We start from the raw sequence: 14217 nt of genomic DNA on the forward strand, positions 1-14217 counted from the left end.
TGCGGTCAAGCCCAAGAATCCACCCAAACTGACTCAGCAGTAGCCCCATTATACACTTATCCTGACATCATACTGGGATCTATGTGAACATTAAAAAAAAAAAATTATCCCCAGACAAAGATTTGAATTATGACCCTATGACGTGGTCAGGATATCAATTTGGAGTCTCTTACGTCCTGCTGCAGTCGGTCCACGGCCTGAGTGATGCCCTCCTTCCCTGGCTGAGCGTAGTTCTCCATCATTGTCTTACTGAGGTGCTGCTTCAGCTCCTCACTCAACTGAAAGAAAAGTAAGGAAAGACAAAGACAAAAAATAAGGCAAGACAAAAAGTAAGGAATTTCAAATAAAGGAGAGAAGTGAGAAAGAGATTCAGACTAAAGTACAAGAAGAGTGTGAGACATGTGAGAGGGTTTGAGAGTGTGAGATTGAGAAAAGAAGAGGTGCAGAGGGTGACAGAGCGATCTGAAATCCTCAAGAACATACAGTTACTAGTCATCCTCCAAATGACTATGTTGGAAGTTTTCTATAACATTTAGTAGAACTGATATCACAGTGCTAATTCACAGGGACTAGTATGGTGGATACTCCATATAAACAAAAATGTGTTGTTATTTAACAAAGAAAAACATAGAATAGTCGATATAGAAGGAGTCTCCAGTGTCAGTGGGAGTCTTCAGCTGGACAGAGGACTTAGCATTTTCGCTGTTACATGAAAAGCTGCATTTTTTTGATATTATCTTCAGAAAAAAGAAAAAAAAGAGGCTAGTGAGGGAACAACTGTTTATAACTGCTATAACACAAGTAATAACAGACTATAGACGTTCCACAACATTAAATGTAACTATAAACTGATAAAAAGTACTATGTATTGTTGGCAAATTGCTGTGGTATATGGGGAATAAAATATTTCAGGACATGCTGACCACCCTATTTTTCTTTCCTCGAACAGCATGCCCCATTGCGTTTTATTCTTTATATAGTTAGTTACATGTGTCAAGCTTACACCTTCATTTGACTCATTTGTTTAACAATCCAAACACAGTTATATATATATATATATATATATATATATATATATATATATACAACAGTTATCTAGTCATCTATGATCATGATAATTATTAAGTAGCTCATTTGAGTATCGTGTTAAGATACTGTGTCTTACTTTAATTAATACTTTTCATCACAATGGTCACAATTCTGTTACTAAAAATCACCATTTCCTGTGTATTGGTCTAATCTTCTATAGGGTGAGATCATGTCCTCTTTAGATCTGGGGAAGTTACAGTGATGTACATTTTGCGTGTGTCTTTTTGAGTGTTTGAGTGTTTGTGTGTGTGTGGGTGTTGGCTCACCCTTTGATAATACACATATGCTAGAACTCCAGCAACAAGTTCAATCAGGAATATCACCAGCAAACAGGAGAAGTACTGCAGGATGACAAGAGCAAAGAAAAGGGCAGTAAACACATGTTACAGCAACAGTTTTATACAAACAGGAAGTCCTTTAGCTATCAAGGCCTGAATTATTCTGGTAAAGTCTAATATTTATCAAAAGCTCAATAATGAAACTATTAGGGCTGAGCAGCGCATTACATCACAGGTTCTTGAATAAGACTGGAATGATTTCTTTACTCGTGAGCCCGCCCCCATTCCTGATCATGTACACAAAGCTCCGCCCCCAGCTGTGGGGCGGATCAACTTGAAGTAAGGACTGTCAAGACATCACTTCCAATCACACTCAGCCATTCAGCTGCTTGAAAGCCCAGTTATAGCACTATAATCACACAAAATTCAGCTAACACTGATTTATAAAGATGGACAAGTGTGTGGTTTCTCTGTCCTGTTTTTCTTTGTAATAAGGTTTTGAGTTTTTAAGCTCCAGTATTAGGTTCATTAGCATTTTAGGCTACACTATAGGCCACTCAGCTGCTTGAAAACCAAAGTTATATATAGTGCAAGTTAGCACTATAACCACACAAAATAGGCCATTCAGCTGTTTGAAAACCAAGATATATATATATATATATATATATATATATATATATATATATAGTGCAAGTTAGCACTATAACCACACAAAATTCAGCTAACACTATATAAAGATGGACAAGGTTTTGCGCTTTTAAGCTCCAGTATTAGTTTCATTAACATTTTAGGCTACACTATAGGCCATTCAGCTGCTTGAAAGCCAAGTTATGATACTATAAACATTCAAAATTCAGTTCATACCGATTTATGAGGTCAAAAGTGCCGTTGTGGTCTCATTTTTCTTTCAATTCAAATACAGATTGCATTTATATACCTGTCCAGAAGCAACATCGCTAATACTGTGTCTAGCTTTATCCCTTTCACCGTTAACAAATTACTCTATCACGAAAAAGTGCTGCTAATGTTAATTCTGGTTTTACTGTGTTACTTCTTGTTCAGGTTTTTCAAAGCACAGCATGGTTTATTGCTCAATGGAGAATTATCTGGCTGCGCTGGGCACATACCGCGTTTAGATGGGGACAAGTGAAGGGGTCTTATGGAGTATCTATAAAATGACTGACAAGAGGACCATGTACACACAAACACTCCAGGCCATAAAGCAGTTTTCCAAACCGATTTTTTCAGCTGCGTAATACATGTGCTGAAGCCATGGCTTAAACAATTATCTTTTTATCATGTTCTACATATTTTCCTGGTTATGGAAAATGGATTATTGCACCTTTAACTCTCTGACCAAGTGTTTGCTTGTAATGCAATCTGACATAAGTAGTACATGCAGTGATCCATGAGTATTTAGTACTATTTAGTACTATTACTAAAGCAACTGTTTGATTGGATATTTTCAGTGCTTTATTTCTTTTGCTCATTATCTTTAAGAATGCAATTAATTCTGGCACCTTTCAAACGCATCTTCATAAACATTTTGAGCATATGTTTTAAACATAACCTACAGTACACAGCTTGTGTGGGATGAAGACTTCTCATCAGCGTGATTGACAGAGTGATTGACAGAAAGGAAAAAAAACAAACAAACAAAACACAAACACAGGCAGCGTCAGTGTCAGGAGAACAGCTGGCACAAACACACATAAACACACACACACACCCATAGACGGGTGAGGATAATTAAGTCAACCTGTCAGCAAGACAGGAGACAAAACCTTTATAGAGGCAAACTCAAGGCCAGTCACTACAGTGCAGTACAGCTGCTCGCTCTCTCCTAGCTGTGACCGGTGTGTTTGTGTGTGTGTGGCTGTGTGTTTCTGTGTTTATATACAGAAGTAAGAGAAGGACAGTAAGAGAAGTTTCCTTTTAAGGCGAGTAGAATGTTAAATATACAGACAGTTTCAGATCTCCTTCCAAGCTGCCATAATTATCAACGCAACACAATTATTATAATTATTATAAACACATAATTAACAACGCAATCTAAACAGCACAAAAGAAAGAACATGAAGACAGACATACACCTAAAGGTTGCACCTTTTCTTCCCTGAGTATCATGCACCACACAGAGGGTCAGCTATAAATAGAACCACTGCAACAGCAGTCACAACCTCTCTCTCTCTTTCTCTGCTTTAAAAAATGGAGGAGAGTGGGACGTCCGTCAGCTCATTTGTCGCACTGTCACGCTCTGAAGCAGCAGCAAGCCGTCAGATAGAGGACAGCAAGCTAGCGACTAACAAGACATGTAATTACATGATTTATCCACTTTTTTTTAACACATAACATAGCCAGTCATGTTAGTGTGAATGATAGCTTTGCTTATGGACATCTCTTCCTCTACATGAGTGAGCAGTGGTGTGAGGATCAGGAAAGGCGAGCGTACCGTAGAAAGGAGGCTCCTCTGCTCGCGGATGACGGCACAGCAGCCCAGGAAGCCCGTGACCATGACCAGGCCACCAGCCAGCAGGAGGATATAGGCCGACACGGCGAACGTGCTGGAGGCCAGCAAGCTCAAGTAATCTCCTTTATCAATCAGGGTCCAGATCCCCACCCCCATCACGACCCCTCCACCCATCTGAAAGAGGAGAGAGAGACAGGAGCTGTCTTAATTAGCAAGGAACAGTTTGGTTGTTCCATCAAAATGGATTTTAATTTTCACTGTGTTATACAATGTCATGCAAAAAAGGAGGATATTACAGACAACAGATTTCTCTCTTTATAGACGTAAATGAATGAACATTCCTAATTTATTCATAACATGCTTGTCATTAATCTCAAGCGTTTCTGAGTCATTTCTATTACTTAACCTGAAAACACAACAGATTTAACATTTAACATGATAAATGATATGATAAGTAATAATGAAATTTAACTATATAGCACTTTTCACATGACACTTGCAGCTCATAAACAAGTCAAGCTGTTGTTGATAGAATACAAAAAAACCTTTTAGATAAGTAAAACATTTAAGGAATAAAACAAGCTGTTATAGAGTGTGCTGTTGCAGAAATATTTATGCTAATCCTAAAGCGTGATGCAGAACTGATGCTTTATCTTATAACAGCACAGATCTGTATTTTATTCCATTTATACCACAGCATTTTTGTATTCATCATAAAAAGACATCCCATATTTTTAATTATATTTATTGTTATGGAACAAGTTAGTTCCTGTTATCACTTGCATTACAATAGCATTCCCTTATCAGTCACTCATTTTTCTCTCTAACATGTAAGACAATAATGCAAAAAGGCTTGCCATGTTACTGAGCAACTGCAAAGCATTTTGCATGGTGGAGCGAAGTGCTGACACTGGAGACTCCTTCCATTCATGTGAAATAAACTCTCTCCACATAACAAAAATTATACCTGTTTTTTGCTAAATAATAAAATTTTTGAATCTGTTTTGTTAGGATTATATGATGTAAACGTAAACTGTGTATTAGTTGTTACTATAGCAACAATAACATATCAGAACAGCTCATATAAGCATGTATTTTATCTTGCAACTGGCACTAGATAAATTAATCAACACCTTCTGACCAGAATAGAGACTTGAACAGCAGTGGGGTATAATAAAAGTTGTTGATTAATTTTTATAATACTTATGTCATTTTGCTATACACGCTTTCCTTGTTTAGCACAAAATACGCTTTTTACCCTAAATGTGTATAGTAGCTTTTTTTTAATCACAAACGATTTAAAACGCTATATATTTCACTGATTTTTTTTGTCTAGGATTGCATTGACTAGGAAGGAACATTTTCTGGGCCGGAAAGAAATGTAAACAGAAGCTTGAAAATAAATAAATAAATAAATAAATAAATAAATAACAGGCTCCACTGTTGTCAATATTGCAAAGCATTGCAAATTTTATAAAATGATATGTTTAATACAGCAGTAAAAATCTATAGACTATTGAGTGCATCTTGAAACAGCAGTATAATTTTAACATGCGCTTCTATTTTTACTTGACCCATCCCTTATCTCCCTCATAAGGGGGATTTGAGGAAGTTCCAGTGAACTCTCCCACATTCCAGCCCTCCTCTGACTTTTCATCTAAGTCCAAACAAAAGCCAAAGCAGAATCAGACACACCCTCTGGCGACTTCTGCCTGGCGAGCTACACCGCATACCACTCTGCCCACTTCACTGCAAAAGCCAGCTTTGTTTCAGAGTAAAAAAAAAACATGTGTTCTCTAGTTTCCTAGGCCCAGGAGAGGATCAGAGGTTAACAGATGTGAACAAAATATTATACGCATTAAACAATAATAACAGCAGCTCTGACTGCATGGTTTATATTAATGTGCTTATTCTTATACGTTATCGTTTCTATAGTAACAGCTCATTCACAGGGACTTGTACGGCAAACACTCACCATAATCTAAGACTAATAATAAAAGCATGTAAAAAAAAAAAAAAGTGTTGTATGTAACAAAGACATATAACTGTTAATATGGTGAAGTTTTTTCTAAGAAGACATTTATTTAACATTTATGGAAGGAGTCTCTAGTGTCAGTCAGTGAGTTTTCTGCACTTTCTGGTTTCTCGATAAACTGACAATCTGTGTTTTTTCTTTTGTCTTATTAACTTCAAGAGAGGAATCTATAGCTGCTATAATGTAAATGATAACTGGAACTAACTTGGCGTTCCACAGCAAAAGCAAGATGTCTGGTTCATTAATATACTAAAAATTGTAATTGCTGTTGTAAATGCTGTGATATAAGAGGAATAAAACACTTAAGCTATTATTGCTCAAGAGAATGAGCTATTATTGGAAAATCAACTTCGGTATGGTAACAGTATCACACCATCACTCCACCATGTCATAGATTACTTTCCTCTAACAGCAACGTGATTTATTCTTACATAGCTAAAACTAGCTTGATGTAATATCTAAACTTCAGACAAAATATTGTTTTGTAATATTACGATTGTTTTTTACACACCACCAAGCAACTCATATGTGACATTGTACTGTAGGAACTGTTTTAAAAAGTGCTTGATCTCATTTCCTGAGTGTAGCCGCTAGGGCTTGCCCCCGGATTTATCCAAAGCCTGTTCTTGACGCTGTCAAATTTCACTGAGGATCAGCGTCAAAGTGATTTCAGTCTACAGAGAATCAGTACACAACACATGCACTTGAATGTGTTTAGAAATCATACCAGGCCTTTAAAACCACGCACTACTCACAAACAAATACAACTCTAGGGGGTGCTGTCCCAGTTCATGCTGCACTGCCTGATCAGAAATGAGAAATACTGGCAGGCAGAGAGGAACTGAGAGCTGAGAGGTGGTGGTGGGAAAATAAAAGACTGACTTGTACGTCTGCCCCCACATTGCTACTGACAATGACTCACACACATACATAAACACATGCTCAAACTTCCTCCCTTTCAATTTAAAAGTGATTTCTCTTCTATCCCCGGGCTTTGTGAAACAAGAGGGCTTGACTCAGCTCTATTATTAAACACTCACTGTTTAAGAAAACCCTACACACACACACACACACACACACACACACACACACACACGCACACACCACACAACCCACCTGAGACTCATCAACATGGATTTGATCTTGTGCAGTCTTTACTTCCACCCTCTCTGACTCTAGTTTTAGCCCACAGATCAAACTCCCACACTTTTTCCTTACACTGAAATGCATAAAACAGACAGCACACGTTCTACACTGGCTCCAGACTCACCCAGAACAGGAAGTTGAAGACAAAGAGAAGGTATTTGAGGCAGACTGTCACCCAGTCATCCTGCTCATCCTTATACATGCTCCCCATCTTTCCTGCTGAACAAAAGATGTGCAAAGATTACAATAAGGCTATATTATTTAGAACTATATGATAATAGCTAAAATGATAGCCACAATTATTTCTCAAGATTGACATTAGGATTATACATCACAATTATTCAGCAAATTTGGGAACAACTGGCATTTTATCATTTTAAATCAACTGAATTATACATATACAATATACATATTCCTATTCCTTCATGTGTATGAATGTAGGAATTAAAACAAAATCTAATCTTATTCCATAGAAAATAATTTGAACAAACTAGGGTATTGTGCTTCAAATTTGTTTGATTTTTATACAAATAAAGTTGTAAGAAAATTCACAAATGATAATCCCACCCCTAACATTAACCTTTATCATTTCAGTCAACTTGAGTCGTGTGAGTTGTTACGATTTTTCAAGTGTGAGGTGTTACCTTAGTCACATTATCTGTTTTCAAATGCTAAATATAAGCAAAATTAACACAAATAAATATGTCAATAATAAGTCAATTAAGGTGGATTCTTAAGGCAGAAACCCTTCTTGACTCCTGACATAAGCCTGTATAAACATTTATAAAGTCTTATTCCAAGAAGCAGCAGCTGTTATAAAGATTGATTCTGTCAGTCATAAAGCTGATGTAACACCTGATCAAGTGAGTTTTGATAAATTACTGTTTTCATATTGGGTGCGTTTTTTTGACAGGAAAAAAAAATGTTGGCTCAGGCGTGGTCTTACATGTCGTAAGAAAAATATGGCATACGAGAATTGTGCACACTGTAACCATAACAACGCTCTTACTCATCCTAGCTAGTATCAGCTAACTAACTAGTCTGGCTCACTACTTGTTTTCCTTGTTTGTTTATTAGTTTGTGGATACTTGATTCGATTCATTGTTATACTCGTTTTTTTCACCAACACTTTGTTTGACCTCTATGTTTTTGTTTTCTTGCTGCACCCAAACCTGAAACCTGATTGGTCAGAAGGTAAAAATAAAAAGGTTTTGATATCACTCTGTGTTTTCCTGAATTTTTTTTTTACTTCGAAAGCGTTATGCTATGACTGACATCAGAAATAACACTTTTTTTAAAGGACTTATTTAAAACGTAGTTAATTAGTTTGTAGCTCTGGTATGTCAAAGTCACATAATGCTGTTGATGCCAAACATCAGAACCAGACTCACTCTAACTGGGGTAAAAAAAAAAAAAAAAAAAGGAATACACATAACTCTGGCGTTACTGTGTCATGACACTGTTACACTCATTAAAATCTTACAAACTGCGAAATCTTATTTAAACACTAATTTTACTTAAGGACCAGAGAAAATATACTTGTATACATGTAATGACTGTCCTATCAAAGCATTCACTATGTAGCAGTTCGGGGTGTGCTGATATAGGAATATAATCAATGATGAGTTAGTGTGAAGCGGCCAGGACTCAGAGCTACTGTTACGCCATGAAGATAATATTTTCCAATAATACCATATCCCAAAATGTTTGCCAACGTGGCAATTTGCTAACTCTTTTTTTTATTTATTAAAGAAACACATGAAAACAGTTTTGATGAAAACTGGAGAAACTTGATGAAAACTGGAGACTCCTTCCAAAAATCATAAATAAACATCTGCTCATGTAAAACCTTGCCATGTCAACAATTACATGGTTTTATAATCATGTAGAGTCTCTGTGTAAGTTACTACTACACGATCACATCTGTGATTTACCTCCTCGTAACTATTGTCAGAGCTGCTGTTCCAATCAGATTCGAGAACTCAACAGTGCTCTTGTATAATCTCTCATCCTGACCATAAACCTGACGAAAATAGATTTTATAGTTTTTACTCAGCTTATAATGGTTGAAATAAGCTATAAGTATTGTCTTTCTAAATGTTTATGTAGGTTTATGTCAGCTGTAATTAAATACAATGAAATATAAATTAAATGAAATACAGTAGCTCTATGAATAGCAGCATTAAGGAATGTGTGACAAAATATATCACCATAATATGCAACCAAATAGACAGACATCAAACATATAATCTTGTGATTTAATCTCATGATTTATATATGCTCATCAGTAATGCAGTCTGTATTGCTAACTAACTGTTCATAATTAACACAGTGATTAAGCTGCTTTGTGACAATGTTTATATAATATACAAATAAAATAAAATAGTGCTATATAAGTAATACTGAATTGAATTGAATTGAAGGACTAATACAGAATTGAAGGGAGTAACAGCACAAACAACAGCACCAAGAGGCTGACTGCTGGAGTGAGTTTTTACCGGAGAGACAGCAGTCAAACTGCTTGTTTCTGTGACATGTTAATTAATAGCTGTGGCCCATGAATTGCCTGTGTATACAAGTGACACAGACTATCCGAGGGCTGAGCTTGGAAGCAACATGTGTCAAAACAACAGGCAAATAATGGCCCCTGAAATAAGCATGTTTGGGGAGAAATGGTCAAAAATATACACCAAAACACGCACAAAAAACACCCAAATCCACACAGCTGGTGTAGGAAGTGAGGACAGACCATATACAAGACCCCACTGGCCTAGAGTTTTCTTACTGTTGGAAGGCGTATTTATTATTTATTTCAGATGCATGTACAGGATGTGTCGAGAAGAAATGGATGATCCATTAGCGTGCTAACTGATAGAGAACAATTCCCACATCTCTGAGGTGCTCCATCAGGAGATTTTCTTTTGAACAATAAATACAGATGAACATTAAATGATCCAGAAAACTAACACTAATCCCACATCAGTATAAACCTACACTACAGTATGTGGAGCTAAGTGCTGTTAGCTGCTGGTGATATTCCTCTACAGTGTGAAAGTGTACACAGTGAAACCACCAACGCTGAGGTGCAACGAGCTGGCCAAACATTCAGAGGGGAACTATAGTGACAATAGTGAGAGATTACATTGATTTAACAAGCTAACTTAAGCTTAAGATTTTTTTTTTATCTTCCTGTACTGGTTTGAGACAGAATCACAAGTGGCACCACTAATGAACTCATACCATCCTGCCATCATTTGGTAGCCATGTTGGTTGTGTCTGTTATGTGCCTGAAGCTCGTCCCCGTACATTCTGTAGTGCATGATGGGACAGGTTCACGCATAAAATGTCCATCATGCTACACTCATTCATTCTGGGGTGTTTTAAGTACATCCTACATTCGTTGTAATTCTCCACATCATTATGTACGTTCATTTTGGGACACGCTTACATACATTTTTACTTCCCAAACGTGTATCAAGTGCATAATAAATTGCCCACATGCAGGACACCTCTAAGTGTAAGTGTACAGTCGAATACAGAATTATTGGCACCCGACATGAAAATAAGCAACAATTAATTAAACATACAGTGTGTAATGTTTCAGGTTAGACATACTGGTACACTGCATAGTTTCAACACCGAACATTTATTCAAACATAATTTGAATTTTTTTCCTGAAATTATCAGCAAAGCCTCTGCTGGAGAGAATAACAGCTGAGCCTCCTTCTGTAATGTTTAACAAGGTTGGATATGTGCAGGCAATCTTGAATTCTGCAGAATATTTCACTCTCCTTTTGTTAAGTCTGTGCATTTGTGCATTCCTATTGTTAGGTTTGTGCATTTGGATGTTCTTGTTTAATTCAGACCACAGATTCTTAACAGGGTTCAAATCCAAAGACTGAGATGCTCAATGCGAAATACTGAATTTGTGTCCCACAATCGTTTTTGTGTTGATTTAGGTGTGTTTGGGGTTCCTATCTTGTTCAAATTTCTATCATGCATGTCTTAACCTCATGGCAGAGGCAGCCAGGTTTTAGGATTAAATATAACATTATTATACATTACAAAATACCTGATGTCATCACCATCACAAAAGCTTCTGGACCACAAGCCACAAAACAGCCCCAAAGCATCAATGATCCAGCACTATGTTTAACACTGGGTTTGGGGGCTTTTCCTTGCCGACGGTGTCCATGGACAAAATGTTTGTTCGTGTGTTGTGATCACAACACACAGTTCCAGTGATGCTTGGTGAAGTTCAGCCACTGCTTTCTTCCAGGTTGCTCTCAGAAAGGGCTTTTTCATCTCCACACCAAGCAGCTCGCATGGGGGCTCAATGTTTATGCTCCCAATTCCTTGCAAATTTTTAACTGTTTAGAAATTTTCAAATTTGGCCCTGATTGTGTGTGATGGTATTTCTAACTGGGTATGTTTTTTTTTTTTTTTTTTTTTTTTTAAATATCCAGACTATCTGAGTGCCTTAGATCAACAAATCTTTCTGTTTTGAGTTGAAAGGTTTTTGGTTATAGGCAAATATAGAGCTTCTGGAGACTGACAACAGTCAATATCAAAATTTTTTTTCAGAATATGTTTGCATTTGTTTAAAATATTCTTTAGGGGTGTCAGTAATTTTGTCTATTGTGATCACATATTATTCGCATGCTGCAATAGTGAAATTAATATGTGCAATACTGTGGTGGCATTCCATGATGAAATGCACCTTCACATATTATTCATATGTGATCACAAATTACTCACCTGATCACACTTGGAAAAACATATGATGATGTGAAATGAGTGTTTTGTTTTGTTTTTTTCGTAACTTACCAAAAAATCTGAAAAATCCAGTTTGGTTTAACCAATTACACCAACTGCCAAACACACAGGCTGAGCTGGTCAAACTGGTCACCTCTGCCAACTGGTCAGTTATTTTCTAGCTTTCTTATTTCCTTGAAAACAACTTGTCCATAACGTTGCAGTAGCAGCAGATTCAGAAACTTTCCTTTCTAAGAGCACTTACCGCTCGACAAAAATGGACTACCAGTTCGACCAGCTTGTTTTTGCTGCAGTTGAACTTAAAACTACATATACACTTCTGTGCCTAGTGGGATTTTGTGTTGAACTATTTTTATATTTAAAGGTTGGAATTTTCCTTCCGTTTCCATTGCTGACACATGAAACAGAGCAAATAAAATTTAAAATGGAAGATTTTTTGCTAACTGCTTCAGAGCTATTAGCCTAATTCCCAAGGAGTTTATGGTATTGATCTGTTTTTATGGCTGCAGTTGAACCTAAAACTATACACACTTCTGTACCTCATGGGAATTTTCCTGGATTATTTTTATTCCTAGGCTGGAATTTTCCTTCAGTTTCCACTGCTGATCAGGAAGCAGCATGAATATGATGTGAAACTGAAGACTTTAGAAATACAGTTGGGGTCGTAGGTTTACATACGCCTTCTGCATGAATCTGCAAAATGTTAATAATAAAAAAAAAATAACAGGGATCATAAAAAAAGATCCATTTTGTGTTGTATTTAGTACTGCCCCGAATAAGCTATTTCACACAACAGATGTTTACATATAGTCCACAAGGCACAATAATAACTGAATTTACACAAATGAACCAGTTCAAAAGTTTACATACACTTGATTCATAATACTGTGTGTTGTTACCTGGATGATCGACGACTGTTTTTATGTTTTGTGATAGTTGTTCATGAGTCCCTTGTTTGACCTGAGCAGTTAAACTGCCCACTGTTCTTCAGAAAAATCCTCCAGGTCCTGCACATTCTTTGCTTTTCCAACATCTTCTGCGTCCCTCTTATCTTTTTAAATTATTAACAGATTGCAGATTCTGCAAGACGTGTGTAAACTTATAACCCCTACTGTATCAGCCTAATTCCCATAGAGTTTATGGTAATGATCTGTGTTTATCATTATTATTATTATTATTATTATTATTATTATCTGGCTGCATTTGCATCCTAAAACTATACACATTTCTGAGCCAAGTTGGATTTTTCCCTGGACTATTTTTATACTGAAAGGATGGAATTCTCCTTCAGTTTCCATTACACACAGGAAGTAGAGTGAATATAATCTGAAACTTTACTACATTAGAAATATTGATACACAAGGTCTGCTGTGATGCACTTTCATGCCCAGTGGAATTTTGCCCAAGTTTCCATTGCAGACACACAGGCCTCTCTTTGCAAAACATGTAAGTGAGATTCAATTTGGGTTTTTTTTTTGTTTGTTTGTTTTTTTTTTGTTTGTTTTTTGTTTTTTGCTTTTCCTGCCTGCACAACCCAACTGCAGGGTGTTTACTGAGGGGAAACACTTGCGGTTTCTTGGCAACGCGGTGGAAAAAGAGTATAAAGCCGCCAGTGTTCTGCATCATCACTGGCTCTAATGTGTGTTATGTGTGTTGTGTGTGTTTGTGTGTGTTGTGTGATGATCTGAGAGCTTATAGAGGAGAAGCGGAAACGGAAAGCTATGTTTATGTGTGTAATCCCCCTGTGCTCGTCAGAATGCCTTTTTTTTTTCCCAGGAAACTGACTTTGACCAGGCTAGAGTAAAGCTCTAAACAGAGAAAAGCGTGTGTGTGTGTGTGTGTGTGTGTGTCTGCTCCAGCTGAGCACCTGCATTTCCCCTGCTGGACTGTGCATGTCGGGAAAAGTAGTCCAGAAAAGCACAGCTGCAAAGCCGAGCTACTTTTGCGATGTAGGCCAGAAAGCGGTTTAAAATTCAAACTCACCCAAGAAGCAGAAAATCCTCGAGGATTCAAGTGTTAAAATGTCTTCTCTCTCTTTTTTTTTTAATTCCACACGATGTGTGTGTGTGTGTGTGTGTGAGCAGTGCAGCTTGTTGCTTGCTGAGTGTGTCCGAGTGGAGGGTCAGTGAGGGGCGGGGAGGAAACACAGCTCCACCCCGCCCCTGTGCTGCAGCCCGTTCCACTCCACTCAGCGTTCATCTTCCTGCGAGTGCTCTGCAGTTCTGCACAGTGTCCCAATCAGCATGCGTGCTTTAGAATAAATCAGTACTACTACTAATAAAAAATAGCTATAAACATTGAGATTATGTTGATCAGAATACCCTAGTGTTAGAAAAAAAAGGGGGGAAAGTAGAATTTCTTACTTTTAACTTGCTCAGGCCCCTCACCCATATCGAACATGCTGTTTTACACACCAAACATGT

At 37.2% G+C, this 14217-nt stretch overlaps 1 protein-coding gene across 3 annotated transcripts in view; it reads right to left on the reverse strand.

The window, feature by feature from the left end:
- The window catches only part of tspan11 (tetraspanin 11), a 30292-nt gene extending 16359 nt beyond the window's left edge, over positions 1-13933 (reverse strand). For 2 of the 3 annotated variants that reach the window (XM_026923489.3, XM_034313138.2), the window contains exons 1-5: positions 13778-13933; positions 7143-7237; positions 3820-4011; positions 1356-1430; positions 174-278 (exon numbers count right to left, since the gene is read on the reverse strand). In XM_026923489.3, the coding sequence (XP_026779290.1) occupies positions 174-278; positions 1356-1430; positions 3820-4011; positions 7143-7229 (459 nt within the window). In that variant the 5' untranslated portion in view covers positions 7230-7237; positions 13778-13933. The remainder of the gene's footprint in view (positions 1-173; positions 279-1355; positions 1431-3819; positions 4012-7142; positions 7238-13777) is intronic. The other variant, XM_026923486.3, reaches the window with a different exon arrangement.
- Positions 13934-14217: the final 284 nt, after the last annotated feature.

This window comes from Pangasianodon hypophthalmus, chromosome 18 (genome assembly GCF_027358585.1).
Source record: "Pangasianodon hypophthalmus isolate fPanHyp1 chromosome 18, fPanHyp1.pri, whole genome shotgun sequence".
Classification (NCBI taxonomy): domain Eukaryota; kingdom Metazoa; phylum Chordata; class Actinopteri; order Siluriformes; family Pangasiidae; genus Pangasianodon; species Pangasianodon hypophthalmus.